Here is a 25,120-nt window from a genome sequence, read left to right as displayed (position 1 = left end):
GCCCTATGTTCCCTCAGCTCTATGTTCCCTCAGCCCTATGTTCCCTCAGCCCTATGTTCCCTCAGCCCTATGTTCCCTCAGCCCTATGTTCCCTCAGCCTATGTTCCCTCAGTCCTATGTTCCCTCAGCCCTATGTTCCCTCAGCCCTATGTTCCCTCAGTCCTATGTTCCCTCAGCCCTATGTTCCCTCAGCCCTATGTTCCCTCAGCCCTACGCTCCCTCAGCCCTACGTTCCCTCAGCTCTATGTTCCCTCAGCCCTATGTTCCCTCAGCTCTATGTTCCTAAGCGTACACATCTGATCTCTGAGCGACGGTCTGACGAGGTGAACTTTGGGACTTTGTTTATCATGATAAGCGGCCCTGTGAGGGAGAGAAGGTTTTGCATGTCGATCTCCATAACCGAGTCTTCCGTGAGAAATTATTTTGACACGTGAGAGCAGCCTTTGTTGTTGAATCAGTCACGCATGATTTAGAGTTAATCCTGCTGGAGCAGAGGGATAATGCAGGGCACGGCCTCTCTGCAGACTGACGGCCCTCATAAGACCGAGAGGTTACAGTAAACACTCTCCTACAGTCATTGTGGGACTTAAACTGACCTAAATACCCCCTTACCCCCCCCCCGCTGTTTATTCACACTCACAGTGAAGACCTTCACGTCCCTCCTGCTCCGCACCTCCTCCACCAGGCCCAGAGGTTTTCCCTTCGGGACGGGGATGGTGCCCAGGATGGTGCACGAGGAGCTTTCTAAGGTCTGCCTCACCGCTCTGACGAACGACTGACTGAAGAGCTCCATTTTACCGATCTCATCGATGACAAACACCTTCCTGCTGCCGCCCTCTGCTGCTGCTGAATCCACCTGGAGGAGACAGGCGTCAGTGCCTCTCATTCACTTTTTTATTCCTTTTAACAGAAGACAAAGCTGCCAGCTTTAATTACGCTTTGGAGCAGGAGGAAATACTTCACATGCACAAACTCCTCCGAGCTCCACTCTCAAGGTCCTCGACTCGCTCCTGACCTGGAGGGAACCATCCACTGTTTTCTGGCAGGGAGAGCTCGGACTTGGAGGTTTAATTTAGAGATACAAAAAGTCAAAATAGTGACTGATAAAAAGATAAAAACGGGTTTGAGTGGTGGAGATGGGGATCATGTAACAAGTGGGAAAAGTTCCTCATGATATCGTCTGACTGCCTGTTTGCATTTCACCCACGTGATGTGCAGTGATTACAGAGACCCTTCAGCTAAGATCAAAGTGGACTCTGTCCCGCCTGCACACACACACACACACACACACACACCTTCGCGTACAGCGTGCGTGTGAGTGTAGGCGTCACTCCAGGCTCACTTTACATGCCGGATTAATCACGGTCAGTGACAGCCAGACGGCACCACAGACACTAAAAATGTCACCCTGGTATTTATGTGTGTGCAAGCTTCCAATTATTCCATCAATTCAAAGAAACTCAAAGGTCTGATGGTTTGTAAAGTGGAGACAAACGGGAGAGCTCGCTCTGATCTACTGATGAAGAGTCTAAAAAGAGAATGTGATGTTTCTTACATTTCTGAAGAGGGGGAGAGCCAGGTTTTCGAATGAAGCCAAGTCGACCACGTACTGTCCGACCGTGTACTCCCGTCTGCCGTGAGACGGAGCGGAAACGTCTCTGCAAGGTAAAATAAGATGAATCCAAAGGCAGCGGGTACATCTGCGTTTTGGAGAGGACAGCGTCTGCTACCTGATTCTGGAGAGCCGGCCCCTCTCTCCTCTCACTGTGACCACATCGAAGCCGACTCTGCGGCCCCCCTCTCTGACCTCCTCCGTGTAAAAACCTTCAGCTCGCACTCCGGACGACGCCAGAGCTTCACAGGCTTTCTGGACCAACGTGGTTTTCCCCACACCTGAACGCAAAAACAGGAGACGACACAAAAACACACTTTATTATCACGGCTGCAGCATGTGACCACACGTGAGGTTTGAATCCCTGAAACAGGAGCCTCGTTTTACTGACTGTATCAAACATCAAGCATATATGAATAACTGACAGTGATGGAAAATAATCAATCAATAAATCAGTGAGCTTCTCACATTCTGTAAATGTGTAAAAAAGTGACTTTTAGCTTTTAGTATTTTCACTGTGCACACCTGAACGTGTGACAGGTGAGTCAGAGGAGGCTCAGGTGAATCAGGATGTGCAGCAGCTTTTCTCAAAGTATTTTCACCTTCAATTTGAAGTCATGATGCACCGATTCTTTTTTTTCCAGGTATGATTCAGATGCATACATACCGATTCTGATTTCTTTTGAACCCTGAATTAATATTGTTACTGTTGTTGTTGGATAGTCGTGAAATGATAAAGCTGTCGTAAATTTCTTGCTCTTGCCGTCAGTCGTTTAGTGGTCGGTTATTTATATGTAAGATGTCCCGAACAAAAGGCTTCAACACTTCTGGTTATATGAAGGTGACTAACCCTCATGCAGGCACTAAAAGATGAATCATGAATTATGCTTTCTTCACCTGTGATATAAAACGAGTTCACACGAGCTCGCGCCCTCGTTAACACACGAGCTCGCGCCCTCGGTAACACACGGACAGGTGTGTGTATCTGACAAACACACTTTGTTCTCAAACACCTCTGAACCCGATGTGTGTGAAAAGTTACCTGGAGGTCCTGTGAGAAAAACGTGTTTGGACATCTCAGCTGCTCCAAACACGCTGCAGCAGCACTTCCGTACACAATGTGACGGCGCATGCGCGGTAGGCATAACACGTCGGAACTTTAACTGAAACGCAAACTTAAATGTGTTAAATTTAACTTTAACTAAAGCAATAATTAATCATCAGAAAAATACGTTTAACACTATAATAGATTTTTTAAATTATTATTATTAACTTAAAATATTTAGGCAAAAGATAATGACTCATAAACATGAGTGTTTACAGCATTAGGAATAACACTGGTGTGTTGGAATTAAAGGGGGGGGGGGGGGGGGGGGTGCAGACAGACCATAGACACATTATTGGTAGAGGAACATGTGGAAGTGTGCATAATGTGACCTTTAAAAAGCTTGTTGTATATTCTCAAACTGTGCAGTCTAACATCTTTCTTTTGTCTGAGAACTATGACACTGTTATGCACTTAAATAATGACCTCTGACCTATGAAAAGGTGACGCTGGTGTTCCTGTTATGTAAATACACACAGGTTGGACTGTTGTCTCTCTTAAACAAACACTAGCTGCTAAACTAATCCTCACACACACACACACACTCTCTGATTTGCTTATAAAACTACATGAACGTTCAAATGCAAAGCAGCAGGTCGTGTTTAAAGGAAACAAACAGTCCCCGCCCTCAGAGCTCTGGGAGACTGAAGCTTCAAAACAGATTCAGTGATTTGCATAAATGAGGTGCATGTGATGATTTTGTCATCGTCTTACGAGACGTGACCCTCAGAGACTCACGGTGAACTTTCAGCAGTGTGGCGTACAACACGTCTGCTCAACATAAACACAACAGGACAGACTCCTCGTCCAGCCACGTTGGCCTTAAAGCAGCTTGTGATCCATCCTCTCCCTGTAAGTGTTCCTTAAAGACTCAGAGGTGTAATCACTGCAGATGTGCTGGTGAGTAAAGAAAAAGATTTACTCCTACAAAAAGCTCGTCTTTATTTCAGCAGGTTGACAGATTATTGATGCCACCAGGGCGGAATTAATTCAACACTCTGCTGCGTACACAAACTGAAATACACAAGAACGCAACACACACATGCACAAACAGGATCCTAAGGACAGGAACTTACAGAGACATGTCAGAGTGAAGGGGGGGGGGGGGGGGGGGGTCGGTGTCTGGCACCTCAGTAGTCCTCAAGAAGTGAACTGTCACCTCTCCAGCTGACAGACAACAAGAACAAAAGTGTCGACACTGGATGTTGGGTCTCGTCTTGTTTTTATTCCCTGAGAGAAATTCTGCTTCCCAGTTATTCAGTCATTGTCACACACACACACACACACACACACACACACACACACACACACACACACACACACACACACACACACACACACACACACACACACACACAGGACTACATTTGCACAAATACATTGTCAATATGAAGATACCAAAATGTTGCTGGCATATTTGTATCATGAGGACAGTGAGCAGGATGTTCTGAGCAGTTTTTGATGGATTTGTTTCCCTCTCATGTCCCAGTCCGATGAAATCGATTGTTCTTAGAGATTATTTATTCGAACAGTGGAGGATGCACCTTTCTAAAGTATCAACATGTGGGACCTAAATGTGTTTTGATCCTCACATGGTGTAACCGGGGAGTTTGTTGGCCACCAGCTCAGAGATGTGCCGATACTCCTTCCTGAGATCCAGAGTCCCCAGCTCATCCTCCCCCTCCTGGTCCTCGTGTGGGTCACAGGAGGACCCCGACCCTGCAGAGAATCCTCCTCCAGCCGCTCGGCTGCTCCTGGTCGGCTCGCTCCTTTGACCTCTCCTTGATGTTAAACTGTCAGCGCCGCTGCTGTCTGTCACCTGTTTCCTGGAGAGTATGGTCTGTAAGGACGCAGACGTGTCTCTGTCAGAGTCAGAGGAGGAGCTGAGGACCGAGGCCAGGCTCGGGGGCTGGATGATGTGCGTCCCCCTCAGAGCTCGCTGCGGAGGAGAGCTGGGGGCTTTTACAGGCACTGGGAGGGCCGCCCGCCTGCAGAGACCCTCAGAGCCGGAGTCAGAAGTGACTTGGACGGGGGACTTGGGTGTTTTGGACCTGGGGGGCTCGGGGCTGCTGAGGAGGTCAGGAGTGAAAGCATCGCTGGACGCGAGGCTGTTGAAGTCGTCGGCGTACTCGTCTCCTGAAAACGAGGATTTTGAGCGGCTTCCTGAAGACGCGGCGTTCCCCGTGTGTGTGTCAGAGCGTGATTGATTTGATTCACTGTGACGCTCGCTCTCGTCTTCGTCTGGGGGGAAGATGTCCCTCTCCACACCGGGGATGTGGACTAACCTGGAGTCTTTTCCAGGAAGGGAAGCTGTTCCTGTATTTCTTGGAGAGAGAGAGTCTCGCTTCCTCTCACGTCGTCCCTCCTCCTTCAGTCTGACGGATTGTTTTTGTTCTGAATCCTCCGAGACGTTCTGAATCACTGTCTCAATATTTTCACTGAGACTGGAGCTCCTCTTCAAATCACATTTCCCTGCACTCGACTTTGTCCTTCTCTTTTCCTGAGACATACCTGACTGGGTTTTACTCTGTGCTAATAATCCCACACATTCCCGGGTTTTCACCTTGGAAGGAGAAATCTGCTTCAGCCTCAGATTAAAGGTTCTGGTCGTACCGAACACGAGCTTCTTCCTCAGAGACGTGCCTGGACTTTGTTTGTCTTTCCTTCTTAAAGATGCACGTCTGTCTAAAGGTGTAGAGCGGTTTCTGGGCGAGGGGAGGAGCTTTACATTTGGACTAATCCCCTGTCTGGTGTCATGGACTGATTTTGAAGGTTCTGTGGACGCGGGTCTGTAAATCCAGGCGAGCTGAGGGTGGATGGCGAGGGGCTGCTGAGGGCTCCGTCCGTTCAGCTGGGACAGCTCGACGAGGAGAGCGTTCAACAGAGGCAGCTGCTGGACGGCTTCCCCGAGGACGCGAGGAGACACGCCACTCGTCTCTTTCTGCTCTGACGTCTTCACATCTTGTTTTCCTCTCCGGGCCACCGTAGGAGAACTCGCTCCATCGCTCTTATTCTCGTCCTCCGAGTCTTCAAACGTCAAGCCCGGGGAGTTTGGATGCACAAACGTGCAATCCTCTTTGCTCCTTTCCTCCGCAGAATTGCAGAAGAAGAGACGCGGCGGACAAAACAAAGTTGAATCTTCTTCTGAATTGTTTTCGTTCTCTGTCTGGGGAGTTTGTCTTCCAGTTTGCATGTCACGCACACTTTGGTCTCGTTTGTCCTCATGTGATGTTTCACTGTTTCTGCTGAAGTCGGCCCCGCCCTCTTTACGTGATGAGACATGAGGTTTACTCTCTGTGTTGCTGTGTCGCTCTTCCTCTCCTCCTCCTCCCAGTGTGAAGCTGCTTTTGACCCGCCTCCTCTGAGCGGCGTTGGGCAGCAGACTCCCACCAAGACTTTGCAGTTTGTAACTCAGAGAAATCGATCCCACCTTCTCACCTCTGAGGCTGCGAACGCTGACCAGCCCCCGCTCGCCGTGAGAGGAGGGAGCAGAGAGCCCGTGGTCGCTCACATCCTGCCCGATCCTCTTCATCACTTTACTCAGGGAGAGGAGAGAGGTCCCGACTAGTTTGGGGATCTCCTCGTGCAGGTCCAGCACCATGACGTACAGGGGGGTGTTGGTCAGGTGTGTGTGCAGAGAGCTCAGGTTCATTTTGAAGAAACAACACTTCCCTCTGTTGAAGCGATGAGCTCCATGTTTCCCTCCTCGGCTCTGTTCAGCCTCATGAATGAGCAGCGTCGGGAAATCCAGCAGTCTCACCCCGACAGCCAGCTGCTCGGACACTGGACTCACTGTGTCATTGTCCACCAGAAGCTCGAATGAAAACAGATTCTCTGAATGATCCATATTTTGTAGTCCTGACATCATGAAAACCCCGCTAAAAAACTACAACAAGCCACCTGTAGCTGTTAGCTAATCCGCATATTCGACCGTCTGGCTTCTCTCGGCGCCATGGAAACAAACACGAGTCGCGGGCGCTTGACGTCATACAGCGCGCGTGGGTCGCTGGGATATGTAGTTCAGACAAATATCGCTGATTAAAAACGCCGTTAAATGTCGTGAATGCAAACATTTCTGTCTCATTCTTCAAACTGACACATTTAGCTCTTCTTCGTACTGATACATGTGAATGTGGAGGTTTTTTTCTGTGTCAACAATTAATTTATTATTATTAATTCAACTGTTCACTTCAACAAGCCGCTTTGTTGTTCATGTTTCTGTATTTAAATGTTACATTTAAAGCTTTTACTTTGTTTTCCTGTCTTAAACTGTTATAATGATGTATCCTACTGATGATGCGAGTCTCTCTCTCTCTCTCTCTCTCGTCCTCGCTCAACCATGTTTGTGTTGTTTATTTCACACCATAACACATGCTGCACACACACCGACACACACACACACACACACACACACACACACACACACACACACACCTCCCTCCCTCTGTAAACAGCTGTTATTGTTTGTATCTTTTGTAATGAACTGTAGCACTCTTTAGTCAAACCTTTGTTTCCGTTGTTTTTATCAGGCGGTGATGATTTGATTTTATTATTATATTTTTTTTTTTTCCATAATCAAACCAAGTTCAACCGTGTGAGATGAAATGGTGTTCCTCCAGAACCGTGATGCGACATAAAAAAAACAAGAAGAAGCATGAGATTAAATGCTGTGAGTAGAGGGTGGATTAAAACACTTAAAGTGGCAAATAAACCATAAAGACCATCCAGCAACAAGCCATTAACCCTGATGTAATGAAGCTGCAGATACAGAATGATATCTGACAGGAAAATACGAGAAAGAGAGTCACAGTCATGTCATGGAGATGATTTATTTCAGGTGCAAATCTTTACTGTAGCTCACCAGATGGTGCCACTGTAGGGCAAAGTGAGTGTGGAGAGCACAGGAGTGTTTGGTTTGAGGGGAACAAGGAGAGAGTTCATGCAGCAGACTCTTCATCCGTCTTTGGCATGAACACATCAATCCGTCGTTTCCTCATAAATACCAACAAACACTTCCCTGGTGGAAAGAATAAAGTTAAAGTTAACAGTTAGAGCAGGGCGTCGTGTGGGCGGGGCCTCTCACCCTGCGTGCTGACGTCACAGAGGTAGGTGCTGTGTGTGTGCTGTGAGCAGCTTCAGTCTGCAGGCTGGCACGCAGAGTTGTGAGACCGAGCAGCGGAGCTTCTTCTTCTTCTGCCTGTTCTTTTTGTTCCTCTTTACGGATATCTGAGCACGTTTAACGGGCTCCTCACCTCCACCGGACACCGCTCACACTGCACGGTAAGAGCCTCGTGTGGGGTTTTTCTCCTTCCGCACACAGCAGCAGAGTAAGAAGTCGGGCTGTGACTGAAAGTGAGGAGCCGAGCGCGCAGCGCAGAGACGCGTAAAGGCTGGAAAGTGTTTGGAAGGGTAAAGTTCTCCTGAGGGACCCGAGAGACACGCAGGACTGAAGTGGAGGACAAGATGTTTCAGCTGTAGTCTATACATATATCAGATATATTCAGGTCTTTTCATAAAGTGTGTGAGCTGTGCTGCTGGTTGATGTGACCCCGGTGTGATCACTCCTGAAGAGGCACGCGCTGCGGACCAAACCTCATACAGAAAACAGACAATTCAACAGAAGCTGGTCTATCCAGAGGCTTGGCACTACATTACACTCTCACTCTAAGGTTTGTTCTGCTCATTTTTATTGCGGATATCACACCCTGACGTCATGTTTTTGGGTCCTGGTGCTCGTGATGTGTGTGTGCGCGCGCACGCGTGTGTGTGTGTGAGATGCAGGTCATTTGGCAGCATTTGCACAAAGATTTTTTTTTTTTTGAATGAATATTTTGAGTGCAGTTCTTCCGTGAAACGACAGGGGGCGATAAACTCAGCTTCGTCAAACTGATAGAGGATAAAAGATGAAGCCATGCAGCTCCAGTCTGGTGTGAAATCTCTTCTTTTTTTTAAATCGTATCTCTTCAGTTGTGGTGAAGGGAAGCCGCTCCTCGCAGCTCAATGGTTATCTGGTCTCGCTGAAGGAGCCTGTGTCTCCTGACAAAGAGCAGCTTCCTCTCACATCACAGTTGTTTGGATCCTCCATAAATCAAACGTGGCTCTCTGCTTGTCCACAGCTTGCACTGTTGTGCTTGTTTTGAGCTGCTCCGTCGCCCTCTTCCACAGACCCTGCTATGTATCCTCCCCTGATCGAGTAAACAAGTGACATGTTGTTTGTGTTCCAGCGCTCTTTGCTGTGTTTCTGCAGGAAGTTTATCCTCTGCAGCTTCCCATCACAGGGAAACAAACAGGCCTTTTCCTCTGGCTGCAGACACAACAACAAGGTGCTTTTCAGTGTGAATGTTAACTCCTCATTGTTAAATGGATTTATATCCTCCTGCCTTCACAGCTCCCTTTTTAACAAATCAGGCATAAAGACTTCTCTGCTCCCCGAGTCTTCAAATCAATACCACACCATTATTTTTTCACAGGATTTAATGTCTGAGGATGATTAGTTTTTCTGTGCCGAGCTCGGGAGTGTTCGTTGACTCGTCCTGAGTGCTCGTGACCCGCTGGAACATTTAAGATCCAAACAGCTGTCCTTGCATCATCGAGGCTAACTGACCGCTCTGCTGCACGCACTTAAAGACGTCTTCAGAGACGCATCGTCCCTTCAGGGCCTCCGTACGTGTGTGTCTGCACAGAGCCTGTCCTCGGACTGGACTTTACTCTTCTGCTTTGTTCTGGTTGGCTCGGGACATTTCTGGGTGGGGGAGCAGGTGTGTTTCCTCCGGCCAATGACAGCGCAGCAGGTGTGTTTAGGAGAGGATACAGCTCAGCGATTGGATGCGATTCAACCTGGCCAATGTGGACGTAGTGGCGAAGCTCGTTCTGAAACGAGGGTGAACCTTGTGTGGAGCGTAACTCGTGGACGTGGAGCTGGTCTCCTTCCTGTTAGACAAGCTGAGGGGAAAGGAAGGAGCGCGCTGTGATCTGTCAGCAGCCTGTGTGGTGTTTGAGTAACGTAGAGTTGACCTGTAACTGTTGGGAATAAAAAGCAGATACTCCATCACGTTGACTCTTCTATTGTTGTTGCTCTGGTTTGGACATCGTTTCATTATCACGAGCTGCGTTACTCTGGTGTCCTGATGAAAATGTTTTTGAGTCCGCTCCAAGCTTTAATTCGGTGGTTTGACTCTGGTGTCTGTTGGGATTTGGATCGTTCTTTTGTGCCACAGAAACGAACGCAGGTTATGAGGACAGATCGTGTTGAACGCAGAGGAAAACGAGGACGCTCGGGTAGCACGGACCTTCACAGCAGACACTCTCACTTTGACGGGTCGCAGCAGACTTCTGTTCCACCTCCTGCACACGACGAAACATGTCCTCGTCTCTCTCTCTCCGCCGCCGTCTTCTGCACGGCGAAGCAGACAGTGGGTGTTTGAGGCGGAGCGACGTGTCGTTGTGATCACAGTGGGAACAATAAGGCACCTGTCAGAGTTTGGCACGGGGACGTCTTCCTGAGACATGCCTGCAGGCTCCATCCAGCTGTTTACATTTCAGAGCTGGTTTGCATGTCTGAGAGCTGCTGACGCCCGTCTGCACGTCCCCCCCCCCCCCCCCCCCGCGTGCTCACATCTCAGAGGTCACACCTTTATCTCTTATTGATATATATATCAGTAAAACGTGATGGTAGTTCAGCTACTCGTGAAGCTGTGAAGTCCATAGTGAATAATGTTTTGTCCTGTGACTCTGTCTCACCAACTAATCAAAACCAAGAAGGGGCGGGACATCTGGTGAGAGCTGAGGAGACGCTGATCAGACTGGCGTGTCTGTCTGAGAGAACGGTCTCCAGCTGCTGCTCATGTGACATGAACACAGGTGAGGGGAAGCTCAGGTGATGAGCGCTGGCGCCGCAGGACACGGGCGCTTCACCCGAGCAGGTTTCTTTGTGGTTTGGTCACATGGTTCCAGCGAGGAGGAAGTGAAAGCTGTTGCTCTTCCCCATTCCTGCTCGTGCTCTCCTGGTTTTCCCCGTGTTTATCTCAGTTCCCATAATGCTTTGCTGCTCTTGCTGCAGCTGTGCTAACTAGTCATAATTAGAGAACAGTAGGAGAGGGGGAGTGGATAATTGTAGAGAGAAGTATGAGGCACCCCCCCTCTTCCTCTCCATGCATGTGATGAGGATCAGGTCTGGCCGGCTGGCTGGAGGCCACAAAAGACCTCTCCAACCAAATCCTGTTGCTTCAAACCCAACCGACCAGCAGACAGCGGATCACATGCTGCTGCTCCTGTTGTAAGAGCCTCTCTCTCTCTCTCTCTCTCTCTCTCTCTCTCTCGCTCTCTCTCTTTGTCAGCTCTTTGTTTTGATTGCAGTCTGGATTTTTGGAGGATTTAAGCCCACTCATCACTGTCAGACGCCGTCATTCGGGTTCAGGGCTGTCTCAGCGGCGGCCTGTCGGCGCAGGACGTGGGCGGGTTACTGACTCATGTTTTTTAAGGTGTTCTGTTCAGACAAAGTCTGCAAACAGGTCTTCATAGATCCAGCTGGATTTATGACGCTTCTGATCACTTTTTAGCGCCGCCTCATCAGCACCTCGTCTCGGGTTAAAGGTCACGGTGGGCTGTTTCTTGACATGGTCAGGCTTGCAGGAGATCTGCTGCTAATGTTAGCGCTACTTTTCCACGACCTCCGCTTGTCTCTGTGCAGATGTGACAGAACCCACCTGTCAATCAAACAAACGTTCAGCCTTACAGGTCCGTTCTGTTTTTCAGAAAGGTCACCGTGTGCAGGAGTCTGAGCTCCGAGGCTTCATGCAGCCGTTCTGTTCTTCACTAAAGAAGAAGAAACCGCCATGATGTCATATTTAACATCTTCTGTTTTTCATGTCGATGATTCAAACCGTGCCTGGTCTGTTTGCTTCTCCGTGTTTTCTTGTGTTTGTCTGCAGGAGTTTGGTTGACAAAAACGAGTCATGTTTGTTGTATTGAAACAGGAAGTGATGTCGTTTCCTTCGCCTGACTCGTATAGAAGCTAAACATTCAACTGTACTTGACGCTGTCTCCAGCGTGTAGCGAAGAAGCGCGTGGAGCCAAACGTTTCCTCTCTGGCGTCTTGCAGCAGTTGGTGTTAAGGAATGCTTTTATGTGGCGAGCGTCTCTGACGCTGGGGGAGCTCCTCGTGTCCTCTAGCTTCTGCTCGTTGGTTTCCCACCCTCTCGCCGCTCATCCGGTTTGGGTGAAGAAGCACTGCGGTGGCTTCAGGGGGGGGGACGCTGCTGGACGGAGCAGATGGTGCGGCGGCAGAAGTCAAATGCCGATCGTGCTGTTGCTGGTGAGATTTCTGTCCAGGCCGAGCTGCCGAAGGAGAGAGGACGAAGACGTGGAGGAGGAGGAGGAGGAGGAGGAGGAGGAGGAGGAGGTGGTGTCACTGGGGCTTTAAACCCTCTGATGAGCTGGACCGTTAATGGAAAAGATTAGGCATTGATATCTCCATCCCGAGCGTCCGAGTGCTTCCCCATGGCGGTGAAACATCTGCTTGGCATGGCAGCGATGCGTGGACTTATTGTGTTCGATCCGTACATTACATTTCTGTGACCATGTGACCAGCTTACTGCAGCATGGACCTTCCTGTTTAACGCCGACCTTTGGTGACCCCTCATGATATTATGGCCTAAGCTCCACCCGACACACAGACGACAGACGGAGACACATGACCCCGTACATGTGGGCTCCTCAGCTGCTCACACACGAGTCTGTGAAGATGTTTGTACATGTAAGGAAGGTTTTAATCCTCCAGATAATCTTCAGTCTTCTCCTGATAAAACAAGAGAAATGTGGGTCAAAAGTTTTTAATATAAACATCCTTTTCATACAGGATTAAACTAAGGGTGAGAGGCTTTAACCCTCTCATGGGTGAGGGAGCGACTTTGGGACCTTCTCTGTTCCACAGCTCACATCTGACTGTCGAAGCTCTTTTAATGCGAGTCGGTGACAAAAACTTTCACAGCAAACGGAGAAAATTGCATTTGAGAATGTGATGAACGAGGATTTCATGGATGGATTTGGGTCATATTTATTTCAGATTTGAGTTTATGATGAACAGAAGCAGCAGCAGAGCGAGTCTCTGACACATCCTGCGACTTTAAGTGTGACACGAGTCAAAATGATGTCGATACCGCGGTGACCAAACTAGACTTCCTGTACAAATATGTGGCCAGCGTATGTGAGCAGACTGATGAGCTTCGATTTGAAACTTCTCAACGACGGAGGAATTCCTCGCTTAGCTCGAGTCTCTCCTGATTAAAGATCCAAATCGGAGCTGGAAGTGAAACGCTGTGAATCTTATGAGTTTTGTTCTTTCATCCTTTAATCCGTCACAGATCAAGTCGGCCGAGTAAAGCGGTGGAAATAGCGACGTGGTCCGGGGTTGGGGGAGGGGCCGCGCTTTGTTTTGCTAATCATGAAATAATGTCACTCTAAAAAAACCTGGTGTTCATGCATTATGGATCCGCAGGAGAGGAAAATGTGTCTTGCCAGGATGAATTATGTCGTGGGCTCCCGGCCCCTGGGGGCCTCATTAGTGTCCATATCAGGAATGTCGGGGAAAAGGCCGCTCAGAGTTGCTGACCCGCCTCATATGTTTTGTCTACGTGTCTGTCAACGGGTCACAATGGAGAGAGCGATAGCTGGCCAGTCATTAACCCGATTGTCACTGAGTCCAAGGACCAGCGGTGACCCGGGGGGGTTAACTCGCTCTGTGTCCCCCTCAGCGGGTCCAGACAATCGGGACAGCTGACCCCTGAGCTCGCAGGCAGCCAGAGTCCGACGGCAGATAAGAGGGGATTTGCTTTAGTGCTGCTGTGCATACCTCCGTCCTACTGTAGCGAAAAGAGAAAAGGCAGACGGGAGGGGGCGGGGCTAGAGTCCGGACTGCGTGCCCTTACAGGCCGGAGCCTCCCAACTTCATCTGATCCTCTCCCCGTGTTCAACATGTCCTGCTCTCTCCAATGTTTGTGTTCTGTTAAAGGCTTCCTGGGGAGGCGTCCTCCTTAGTTTAGAGGGGGGGGGCTGACCCGGTGCAACGAGGAAGTTAGCAGCCTGAATTATCTTTTTATAACATCCGTGTTTAAACAGTATGATACGATGAGGTGGATAAATGTCGGCCATATTGGATTACTCCCATCCTCCCCCCAAGGGAGCACCTCCAACCTTGACGATGACACTGACGGCGTGATCCGAGGAGCGGATTTGTGCGGATGAGTTGTTTTAAAGAGTTCAAACGTGCCGACGTGTTTGTGATGGAGGGCGCTCGCCACCGGAGCGCAGCCGTGACAGATGTGCCATAAAGTGTGTGTGTGTGTGTGTGTGTGTGTGTGTGTGTGTTAGTACCCTTGAGTTCACCTCTGCAGTGAGGGGCGAGCCGTCACGCCGCTCTTCAGTTAGCTTGAACTTCGTTAACCCTTTAATCACTGAGCGCCCCGATCCGTCTTTTTTAGTGGAGCTGCTTCTTAACGTCCACACCTCATCTCTCTCTCTGTCTCTGTCTCTGTCTCTGTCTCTCTCTGTCTCTCTCTCTGTCTCTCTCTGTCTCTGTCTCTGTCTCTCTCTGTCTCTGTCTCTCTCTCTCTCTGTCTCTGTCTCTGTCTCTCTCTGTCTCTCTCTCTGTCTCTGTCTCTGTCCCTCTCTCTGTCCCTCTCTCTGTCTCTCTCTGTCTCTGTCTCTCTCTGTCTCTGTCTCTCTCTCTCTCTGTCTCTGTCTCTCTCTCTCTCTGTCTCTGTCTCTGTCTCTCTCTGTCTCTCTCTCTGTCTCTGTCTCTCTCTGTCTCTGTCTCTCTCTGTCTCTCTCTCTGTCTCTCTCTCTCTCTCTCTCTCTGTCTCTCTCTCTCTGTCTCTCTCTCTGTCTCTGTCTCGCTCTCTCTCTCTGTCTCTGTCTCTCTCTCTCACTCATAAAAGGTTCCCGATGCACGATCTAAAGGGACAGTCTGTGGTGTTGTGTTCACGGTTCAGACGGCGAGAAGCTTTCTGCTGCACGGCTTCTTTATCAACGTGAGGAAAAAGTCTGCTCTCCGTCTGCTCCCTTTCATGTCGACCAATCACAGAGGGTCGCCGCGTCGTACACTTCCTCATTGTGTTTCTGAAAAAAAAAAAAAAGAAAAAAAAAAAAGAAAAACCGCTGAGCAAACAAACGGGCTGCAGGATGTGTGGGTTCTGCTGATCCATGAATCAGAACATAATGAGTTTGGTTGGAGCTTCCTGCCGGGAGTCGCAGAGCCGTCAGGACACTTTGGCTCATTTGCACTTTGTTTGTTGTTGTTGCTTTTCACATCAGCAGACTCAGACACAGATCATCGCTGCTGTCTCTGTGTTCATAGAATCAATATCAAATAATCAGGAGAGCTTTCAAACCTTTAGAGAAATCAGAACATCATCTCATGAGTCGTCCGTCTTCCAGCTCAGCTTCACTTGTGAATCATGTTCACCATCAACTCCGACACGACTGTGCAGCCTCTGTGTCCTCAGACTGAGCACCTCGCCTTTGGCCTCTTCTTGTTGCTCGCTGTTAGCAAAGACAGAGTAGCCTTTGAGTATTTGATACAATCCTGAGATACTTTGTGTGTGTGTGTGTGTGTGTGTGTGTGTGTGTGTGAGAAAGCCTTTTACTCAAAGTGCTTGCAGAGAGGAGCTGAACTGTGCAGAGCTGCCAGTTGGCCCGGCCTCTCCGTGCACTCGGGCTGCAGCAGCAGCGGTATGATGCGTTTAAGGAGCGTCGGCCCGGCCAAGCAGAGCTAATTCATGCAGGAGTAGTTTGTTCTTCAGTGTCTTTATCCCTCCTTCATTTCCACTGGCCTTCCCTTCATGCGCTCGGTGAAGGCTGCTGACGGAGGATAATGATGTGCAGTGACAGTGGCCTGATTTTCTTCTATTCTCCTGCTTCTGTAATCACACTGTCTGTCTGTCCCCCCCCCTCGTCCCCCCCTTGTCCCCTCCGCTGCAAAGCTTCTGTGGACGTTTGGAGGTTAACTGCAGAGGGGGGGTGGGACGCTGGAGGGGCAAGCCGCCTTTTATTACTGCCTTAAAAGAAGAAGGAGCAAAAGGAGATTACGTAACGGGCAGGGGAGCGACGTGATGTGAGGAGCGCCGCACGGCCGAGACTCAGCCGACGCCTTCCAGCTCCACTGAGCGCGCTCAGTGCTTAGCTTCCCCGGGCCGTGTTTACTGGAAACCCGGGGAGCCTCTGTGAAATGTAAACAGGGCTGCAGGGCCACATACAGTTCACACACACACACACACACTCACACTCACACACACACACACACACACACACACACACACAGAGCCAGGTGCTGCATATCTGACCACACCAGCAGCTGTATAATGAAACTGTATCAGCACTAGTTTTGTTAAGGAGGAGCACACAAACACCAAAGGTCAGAGGTCAAAGTGAGTCATTTATTAAGCTGTACTTCCTGAGTGTTGGGGGTCCGACTGTGTTCCCTCTCTCTCCTCCGAACACTTCCTGTCCCTCTTCCTACAAGCGCAGGAAAACGTCTCAGGACTAAATGTGTGTTTAGAGATCCGTCAGGCCGTCCGCTCTGCCTTAGAGAGAAGTTTGGTTCTGTTTCAGTGAATCCTCTAAGTCGTCTCACTAACACGCCTGTGAACAGATCCGGTTTAACCTGACATCCAATAATAATCAGGTGAAGTGCTGGTAAACACAGCCGTTCTCGGCAGGCCGCACACGAAGAGGACTTTCTCCCAGGCGCTGACTTTTGACTTTTTCTCGGGGTGAAAACGGAGAAATGAGTCGAGGTCACGAGTAATTGCTTCCTGTCATTAGGTTGGGATTTTCCCCCTGAATGGGAGTCGTAGTCCGAGTCTGAACCCCGGGTCAGTGGAGCTGCTCCGTTTGCTGCCACACATCAGTGTGTTGTTTCTCTGCAGGAACAACAACAGCGTCACCTCTGGCTGGCTGACCAATGACAGACAGCTGAACAAACAACAAGTGAGCCTTTTAGGATTTGACCCTGACGGGAGCATGATCCAGGAAGAGTCTCCTCGCCCCTCCTGGTGCAGGTGAATCAAGTATCTCCAGGTCAGCTGCTCCTGTTAAAAGCAGTCCTGTGAGCTGATTGGACGAGGGTAACAAACATGTTATTAATAGAGCAGCTTGTGGGAGCCGCTCGTATTTATCAGACCCGCCCGGATACAACTCTGTTTTTGCAATCCTGCGACATTAAAGCACGACTTCCCTCTTGATTCTGCCGGGCCGGTGACCCTGAATGCATGCTGAACAGCTGCCAGCTCCCGGTGCTTTCTGCAGACGCTGCCATGTTGGTGACATTCTTCAGAGCCGGCTGCAGCGCGGAGATAAGGAAGTGGGGAATAAGGAAACGTGCGCTTGTGAAGGATTCGGCTGTAAACTCTGGCCAGCTCCGTGATTAAGGACGCACACCTTCCTGGGAACATTTTTAAAAAATCTCAGTTTGAGTGAGGCGGATACATTTTTAAAGCTCTTTGATGTCGGTTAAAATTGCATAAATATTAATGGGGACGGACTCGTCACATGAAGTCTCTGAGGAGACGCTGCAGCATCCATACTGCTCAGAACTGTCAGATCGGTTATTGCTCATCCATCCCCCACTCTTCACACACGACCCCCCCCCCCCCCACCCCCCCATACTCATCAGATCGTTGGCCTCGATCAGGTCTGGAGGTCAAAGCTCACTGGATCACGGGGGGGGGGGGCCCTCGGGCCGGTTCGGATCACTGCACCCGGCTTCTGGGAAGGAAGGAGTTCATTGGCACTCGTCTCCCCAGACGCTTGTCTGCATCCAGCATTCTCGGGGGGGGGGGGGGGGGGGGGGCATTTCTATACATTATATATTGAGCCCAGCATCATCGAAAGATGGATCGGGATGTATGTTTTTGTAAGTTAGCTTGATGCTAACAAATACTGAAAAACGCTGTTAACTGGCTAACAGAATTAGCATCTCTTTAATCCTCACCTGGCACAAGATCTCACCTGCTCTCCACCCTCGGCGAACGTCACCTGATGCTCTGTGGAGTCGGACCGACACTGTGACATCTGTCAGCGTGTGATCGGACGTCTCATCAGAGAGAGAGAGAGAGAGAGAGAGAGAGAGGTAGAGGAGAAATCTGCTTCATCACAGGAATGAAGATGGTACCAGACGCCTGATGTAAACAGGGTGAGGAGCAGACTCATGATTCAGACTGATTTGTGCTGAATGAGGTTTCTCTGTGTTCCAGCTGACTCCTCTATGAACCAGAGAGGATGTAATGATGAGTGGCGGCAGAAGCGTTTCCCATCATGCTCTGGAATGTCCTCAGAACATTAATACGGAGAGGAAAACGCTCTGTGCGATGGTGAACTTGTGCGTGTTTAGGTGTAGGTGTGTGCGTGCGTGTGTGTGTGGGTGGCTCTCAGTGGGAGTTTAGTCTTTGACACCCTTTTAGCCGCCACACCTCCCTTTAACACGCCCACCACATGCCATGCCGGCTGCAGCTGTCGGCCCGCCGCGCTGCAGACGCAGAAAATTCTTCTCACTCTGCAATTAGAGCTGCACATCGCTGAATAGTGCACATTGCGATGTCCTAAAATTGCACTCTGTCCCCCTTTCTCCCTCTAAGAACACAGAGTAAATAGAAGTTGATGAGGAGCGTCGTGAATACGGCGGCCCCCGCCCGCCTCCCCGTTGACAGATTGTGTTTTGTGCGAGCTGCTCCTGATGCGCTGTTACCCCGGTTAAAGAAACCAGAGGGTGGAAAATGGCCTCATTGACGGGGAGGGTTTCTCACGCCTGACTGAGAATGTTCGCTTTCCATCGAGTCAAGTGGTGCATTGTGGGTCGGCCAAAGAAATGCAAATATTCCGAACAGATGTACTTTTTTTCCTTCTTTGCCATTTGTGGGCGCAGTAATCCCTCACTCTGCTGCAGATTGTGTTAGGTGCTCTCTGGGTGTTAACAAGGGAAAAGCCGTGTCACCCCGGCACACGTGATGGCCGCCTGCCTTTCAGGGCCTTTTTCTCAATAAGGCGAGATGCTCAGGAGAGATAAATGGAGGCTTTTGTGGTCTTTGCCAGAGGGAGAAAGACACAAAGAAGGACACACACGGAGCGAGCTCTTTTCCAGAGCAAACAGCTAAAAGCAGCGTTTGCACACTCACTCCTCCTCTCTCTCTCTCTCCTGAAGCTCGTCCTCCTCCGTGAGAACTCAACCTCGCTCCAATAATGTTTCCATAAACGGGCTGAGGGAATGGAAATAACTCGGACCATTTCCCATCCACTCTGTGTCTCTCTCCAGCACACGTCCCTTAATGATGCTCTGTGTTTTACAGCGCTCTCCGAGCACTGGAGTGCACATTTAAGGCATCTCGTACACTCTGGATATAGATGTATCACCGCTCCTCCCTGAGAAATTACCCGGCCTCTTTTTGCTAACAGGATGGAGGTCAGATTGCTGTTCTGTCTGTGCTTTAAAGCACAGCTGCACATCTTTCAATATGGTCGACTCAGAGTGATCATTGTGCCCCCCCCCCCCCCTCTCCGCCTCCCCACCTCTCATCCTCCGTCTTTGGACTTTTCTGTGCTCGAGGTGTCAAATGTTTGGATACTTCTTGAAGCCGTGTGTCTTCTCGTTATGATACCTGACCTGTAAAGACGGGTGCAGAGGAGAGGATCCATCCGAGCTGCAGGAAAACTTGCTTTTAACGCAGTGTGCAGGACATCTTCAATAAGCCCCGCCTCCCCCAGACTCAAATATTACGCTGCTGCAGAATCAATATGAAGGTACAGAGACGTGATGACGATTCCCCCCCCCCCCCCCCCCCCCCCCCCCCCTGCAGGATGTGGGAGCCTTTTTTTTTGCATTTTATTATTTTAACCCTCAAATGGTCTCCTTGCTTTAACAAAAGCCTTTAGGGCGGGCTTTACTGTTTTGAATGTTTGTGATTGGTGGAGCAGAGGTGTGACCTTTTCACACCTCAGCGTGTGAACCTCTCAGGTCTTTAGAGCTCTGGAGGAAACTCTCCTGCAGCTCGCCTCCTTCTGTTGACTTAACTGTCACAGTGTTGCTGTTTGGACATGTACATTAGCATGCTACATCTGCAGGCCGGGCCGGGCCGGGCCCGGGGGGGGGGGGGGGGGGGGGGTCTGTCCCTGGGAGCAGACGTTTCTGAGAAGCTTTGAAAGTGACTCCATAAAAGAGACGCCATCTGCACGACAACACCGAGGCCGCCGAGTACTCAGGAATTCTGTCTGATATGTTTCTGCGTGTGCTCTAAAAAGCCGGCCTACGGAGAGTAAGCAGAGTTCTCACTTAATCAGACTGTTCCCTTTAGATGCTTCATTAATTACAGCAGGACGCTGCTGCTCACCAACGTTTGCTCCAGATGGCCACAGACGGCTACGCCGTTGTTATTTTGGTATCTAGATCGAGTCTTCCTCTCGTCACGCTCCTCGCCGGCCAAAGACGTGGACTGTCCACAGGTGGACTTCTGGACAAGCGGTCCATCTGATTCAAACCCTTCCAGGCTTTAGAGAGCAGCTTTGACCACAACAGTTTTCTTGTCTGTCACTTTTTGCAGCGTTGCCGACGTCGTGCATCCTTCACGCTGTAAACACTTTGGTTTCCAGCGTCACCTTTGCTTCCTGCTGCGTGTGCACACTCCCTCACTGCTTCGTCTGTGATCTCTCTCTCTCTCTCTCTCTCTTTCTCTCTCGCTGCCAAGCTTCCAATGAGAAGCAGCTCTCCGGCCGGTGCTAATCATCTACGTGCTAATTTTAGCCCCTGCAGTCGTCAAAAACCCTCATTATGTTTCCTGCGGATGAAGCACGTCATCCCTGCAGCTCACTAAACGTTCCAAGCAGGAAATATTAGTGTGCGTCACTTTCTGCCAAAGTATAGTTTGTGTTCAGTGGTGGGGATGTTTCTCTGCCTGCAGGCTTTCATGCAGATCTTAATCATGTGTTCACAGGTAATGAGAGAGCAAACTGCAGGGTAAAAACAACACTTGAGTTTAAAACTTAATTACTGCAGACAGATTCCTCGGTGTGCTGGTGGCCACGTTCAAACACTAATCCGCTGCTTCGCTGTGCAGAGAGATTACAGCAGCAGAAGTGAAGTGGACTTTATCTGCACAGACGTTTTCTGATTCTCGACTTCTGAGATAAAACACTCCACCCTCGGCGTGGCACAATATGTGAACTGATCCACTTATTTCAAAGAAAACAGCCTGAATTAGAGGCCCAAACGTTCAGCTGTCTCATTATCTCGATTATCTGCTGACGGCAGTGATTTATCTCCCGACCACAGCGACCTCTTGGCGGGTCCTGACCCCGAGATGAGGAATTTCCTGAAGTTTCCTGCGTTCGTTTTTCTGTTTTGAGTGTGTGGACTGTGTGTGTGTGTGTGTGTGTGTGTGTGAGTGTGTGTGTGTGTGAACTGTGTGTGTGTGTGTGAACTGTGTGTGTGTGTGTGTGAGTGTGTGTGTGTGTGTGTGTGGACTGTGTGTGTGTGTGTGGAGAGAGTATCAGAAGGCTACAGTCCTCATCGTGGGGTTCAAATCCGGCCCGTGGCTCCCCCGCATGTCGACCCCCGCCCTCCAATAAAAGCACAAAAAAGCCCCGAAAAACAGAAACTTTTCACCTGTGACGTCAACAATCAAAACGTGCTTCGCTTGAGTCGCCTTCGTGCAGACGTTGTTTGTGTTTGCAGGGAGTTTGAGCTGTGATTGGTCGAGAGGTGAGGTGCAGAGCGAACTGCCTCCCCACCACCCAAATTCAGTGTGACGTTGCTTCGTCTTGTTTGAGCCTCATTCAGCACATCACGGCGCTTCTCTGCTCCCGTTTCTCCTCCAACTTTGAGTCTTTGTCCTGAAGGGAGGTCTGCTGTCACTCAAGGCTGTCCTTGTAACCTAGCAACCGCAGAGGGGGACGTGGAGCCGCTGTTTACTCAGCCCCCCGTCGTAGAAGGCAGCAGAGCCTCCTGCTCTCTGATGAATCCAGAACAAACTAAGACAGAGAGAGAGAGAGAGAGAGAATGGAAGAGTGACACTCAGAGATGCTGTGTCGGCCTGTTGCCCGTCAGCTGCTCTGCCCTCTCTGCCTCTCTGCACGACGAACAGCCTGTTTCCCCAAACAGCCCCTCTCCCACTCTGCATAGCTGAGGGAAAAACTTACCCAGCATGCCCTTATCAGCAGGACTAAAAATACTGGACGGCAAATGGATCACATGCCTCGCAGCTCTTCTCCCTCAGAGGGCTCGATCAGAGCGGATACAGGTGCCTCTCATTCTGGGTGGATTATTAACCCCCCCCCCCCCCCCCCCCCCCCCCCCCCCCCCCCTCCACATTTTAACTCGTTCACTTACTGTAATCATGAAGCCAGCCACAATGGCTTCCACACCGCCCTGCTGAGTCTGCTCAGACTGACCGCTGAGACGTTGTTTAACTGGAATAAATTACTGATCTACAGAGAGGAAGTGATTTTAAAGGTCAAATATTCTTTAAACTCCTCCATGTTCCTCTAACATGTCTGTAGTCTCCAAACCCCCCAATGATGAGAGAAGTCCGTCCTCTCCATCTTCTGCCTGCTCCACTTTTCAGAAAATGTGTGCTCAAACAGGCCGTTTGGAGATGTTCCCTTCATGACATCACAAAGGGCAGTAGCCCCTCCCCCAGGTGGGTGACACTCCCACAGCTAGGTGTTTGTTCTGCCCTCTGAGTCTGCCTTCTCACCGTAAACAATAGGACATGGAGCCAGAAAGCAGCGAGTACACCCGAGCCCTTCCAGAGAGGGGGCGTGGCCAGACACAGCTCATTTACATATTTAAAGCTACAGAAACAGCCTGTTCTGAGCAGGGCTGAAATAGAGGGGTTTATAGACATGATCAAATACAGGATCAGAGTGGATTTACAACAACACACTTCACACACATGATGAAGAGGAGCGAGGACACTGATTTAAGCCGAAGAGGAGGAGAATAAATTAAGATAGAGAAACTACAGAGCTAATTTTCACTTAAAGTCGTCTAATCTGAATTTGGCTGTGATCCAAAAAAGAGTTGATTTTTGAACTTTTTGCACTCCCTAAGAGTCGTGTTCCTTTCAGCATGCAGTGAATTACTGACAAACTTTAAACTTCTCAACTCAAGCAGGAAGTAAAAATGTTCAAAGTCACCCAGAGGAGACGTCTCCCAAAATGCCTCAAAGAAAGTTTCCAAAGTCTTTCAGCGACAGAAACTTTGAGTGGAGCGTACTTCATGAGTGGATCCACGTTTTTAAGATGTGTTTATTCTGCTGTCCACAAACTGCATGTGAGAGCTGAACTGTGTGAAGGATGTTGTTCCTCGCTGTGGCTGAATGTAGGTCGTTCTGCATGTGTGTAATGACTACCCTCGGTATGTAAATTACCCATCAGGCCCGGCTGTCCGTGTGCAAAGGAGCGGTCTTTGCGGGATGGTGTGTTCCTGCTGCACACATGTGTAGGCTGATGAATGGTGGCTCTGTTGCTGGATGCAGTGACAAGAAGTCTTAAGTGTTACCCTCCTGGGGCGTCCCACTCTTCAAATAAAACTCTGTTCCTTCCCCTCGACTCGAATCAAAGACTGAGAACCTGCCGACATCAAAGCTGCGTCGGGCACAAAGTCCTGTACTCGCTGCCATTCATGCACTCCATTCAAGTCTGCCGTTTCCTGCTATTAACTTCTCCCACCTCCAGCAGAACGACACAGATCAGAGCGGGGAGCAGGAAGCACTTAGAGTGACACCGTTTCTCTGTTTGTCCAATGAAAGTCAAAGAAAGTCGGCCGTGCTGCTCTGCAGAGGACAAACGTATCATCAAAAGTCCATCGTCTCGCCGAGCTGTTCTTCATTTAAACTTTATGTGTCCAGAGAGCGGCGACGTCCTCTCGGACAAAAAGCTCCTCGCACGCATTCGTGTCCACGTCTGCTGCTCAGGCTCTCTGTCAGGGTTAACCTGACGTCGGAGCGATGACACGCCGAGCCGACCTCAGACGAGCCGCTCATCAAACGGACGATTCGCTCTGATGTTGTTTCTTTCATTTAAAGCATGAAGAGAACCAAACACCCACAAGTCTTACTGTTTAGATGAGCTTTGGTGCCTTTGTTGGAGACAGAACAGTGGAAGAGTCGAGAGAGAGAGAGGGAGAGAGAGAGAGAGGGAGGGATCGAGACGCGGGGATTCGAACCCGGGCTGCCCACTTTGAGGACTCTAGCTTCATGTAGTTCATCAGGCACAGGAAGGAAATGCTCAGAGATATTTATAAAACCAACCAAACGAGGCAGGCTTTTATTGTGGAGGAGCTCCTGGGAGTTTCCTGTCCTGAGCTGGTTCATGACTCTTATTTTATGTCGATTGTAACCAGACATGATTCTGACTTGTTTTTATTGATGCACGGCTTCACGCCACACCTGAACATGCTGCTGTCACTCTTTGCAGCTCTCTCTCTCTCTCTCTCTCTCTCTCTCTCTCTCTCTCTCTCTCTGTCTCTCTCTCTGTCTCTCTCTCTCAAACCCTCGCTCTCTCTCTCTCTCCCTCTCTCTCTCTCTGTCTCTCTCTCTCTCAAACCCTCGCTCTCTCTCTCTCTCCCTCTCTCTCTGTCTCTCTCTCTCTCTCTCTCTCTCTCTCTCTGTCTCTATCTCTCTCTCTCTCTCTCTCTCTCTGTCTCTCTGTCTCTCTCTCTGTCTCTCTCTCTCTGTCTCTCTCTCTCTCTCTCTCTCTCTCTCTCTCTCCTGTGAAACCTCACAGCTGCTGTTGTTTCGGAGCCTCTCGGTCTCTTCCACCCGTCCGTCGCTCCTGCTGCTCTGAAGGAGCTTCAGCTCACGGCACGAAGCCGAGGGGATTATCAGCCTGAAAAGAGAAAGGCCTAACTTGTCCCTGCTTGTGTCTTCCTGCTCTTATCTCGGAGCGTTAAAGGTGGAAGGCTCCTGCTTGCACCGCGTCGTCGTTCTTCACCGTGCAGCGTCTCCCGCCGCTCCAAATGTCAGCCGGCATCAGAAACCTGGAAGGTCACCGGTCTGACCTGGGCATCTTTCAGCGGGAAAAAAGCCTCCCCTCCCCCCCTCCTCCTCATCCTTCCTGTCAGCGACAGAAGTCCTGAATGTCACGGTCCCCCCCCCCCCCCCCACAAACCACCAACCACCAACTCCAAACACCCTGCAGCCCCCCTCGCCCCACCCTGCAGCCACCTACTCTCCCTTACACATGCTAATGCTGCCGCTCCATTCATGCTGTTGGTGGCTTTGTTGCTGGGGGAGGGAGCGGGTCGGAGCATTAAGCAGCAGCTGTATGCATCTCACTCGATTGAGTCCCGGATGGCGGCCACACTCGACCTTATTTCTCTCTTCTTCTTCTTCTTCTTCTTCTGTCCTGCTACATTTTCC

The 25,120-nt window shown here is 50.0% G+C and overlaps 3 protein-coding genes across 3 annotated transcripts in view; 1 reads left to right on the top strand and 2 right to left on the bottom strand.

Moving 5' to 3' along the window:
* Positions 1 to 282: 282 nt before the first annotated feature.
* Positions 283 to 2,761, bottom strand: ntpcr (nucleoside-triphosphatase, cancer-related; the record flags this gene model as incomplete). Its single annotated transcript, XM_079362315.1, has 5 exons — positions 2,655 to 2,761; positions 1,731 to 1,893; positions 1,556 to 1,658; positions 641 to 856; positions 283 to 315 (listed from the first exon to the last, which is right to left on the bottom strand). Exons 1-5 carry the CDS (start codon positions 2,755 to 2,757, stop codon positions 283 to 285), a joined length of 618 nt encoding a protein of 205 aa, XP_079218441.1. The 5' UTR covers positions 2,758 to 2,761.
* Positions 2,762 to 4,183: 1,422 nt separating this feature from the next.
* Positions 4,184 to 6,688, bottom strand: map10 (microtubule associated protein 10). The gene has a single exon (XM_079363083.1). It carries the CDS (start codon positions 6,583 to 6,585, stop codon positions 4,306 to 4,308), a length of 2,280 nt encoding a protein of 759 aa, XP_079219209.1. The 5' UTR covers positions 6,586 to 6,688; the 3' UTR covers positions 4,184 to 4,305.
* A 1,164-nt stretch (positions 6,689 to 7,852) lies between these two features.
* LOC306836308 (signal-induced proliferation-associated 1-like protein 2) overlaps positions 7,853 to 25,120 on the top strand; it is an 84,328-nt gene continuing 67,060 nt past the window's right edge. The window contains 1 exon segment of the mRNA XM_079363308.1: positions 7,853 to 7,997. The gene's annotated coding sequence lies outside the window, so the exon portion shown is untranslated.

The sequence above is a fragment of the Symphodus melops genome (assembly GCF_947650265.1).
Source record: "Symphodus melops genome assembly, chromosome: 15".
NCBI classification, from domain to species: Eukaryota; Metazoa; Chordata; class Actinopteri; order Labriformes; family Labridae; genus Symphodus; species Symphodus melops.
The sequence above is the reverse complement of the archived record's forward strand: the minus strand, read 5'-3'. Positions and strand labels throughout refer to the sequence as shown.

What these genes read in the sequence shown, in the direction of transcription:
- map10 (XM_079363083.1), bottom strand. Translation starts at nt 6,585, where the DNA reads ATGATGTCAGGACTACAAAATATGGATCATTCAGAGAATCTGTTTTCA.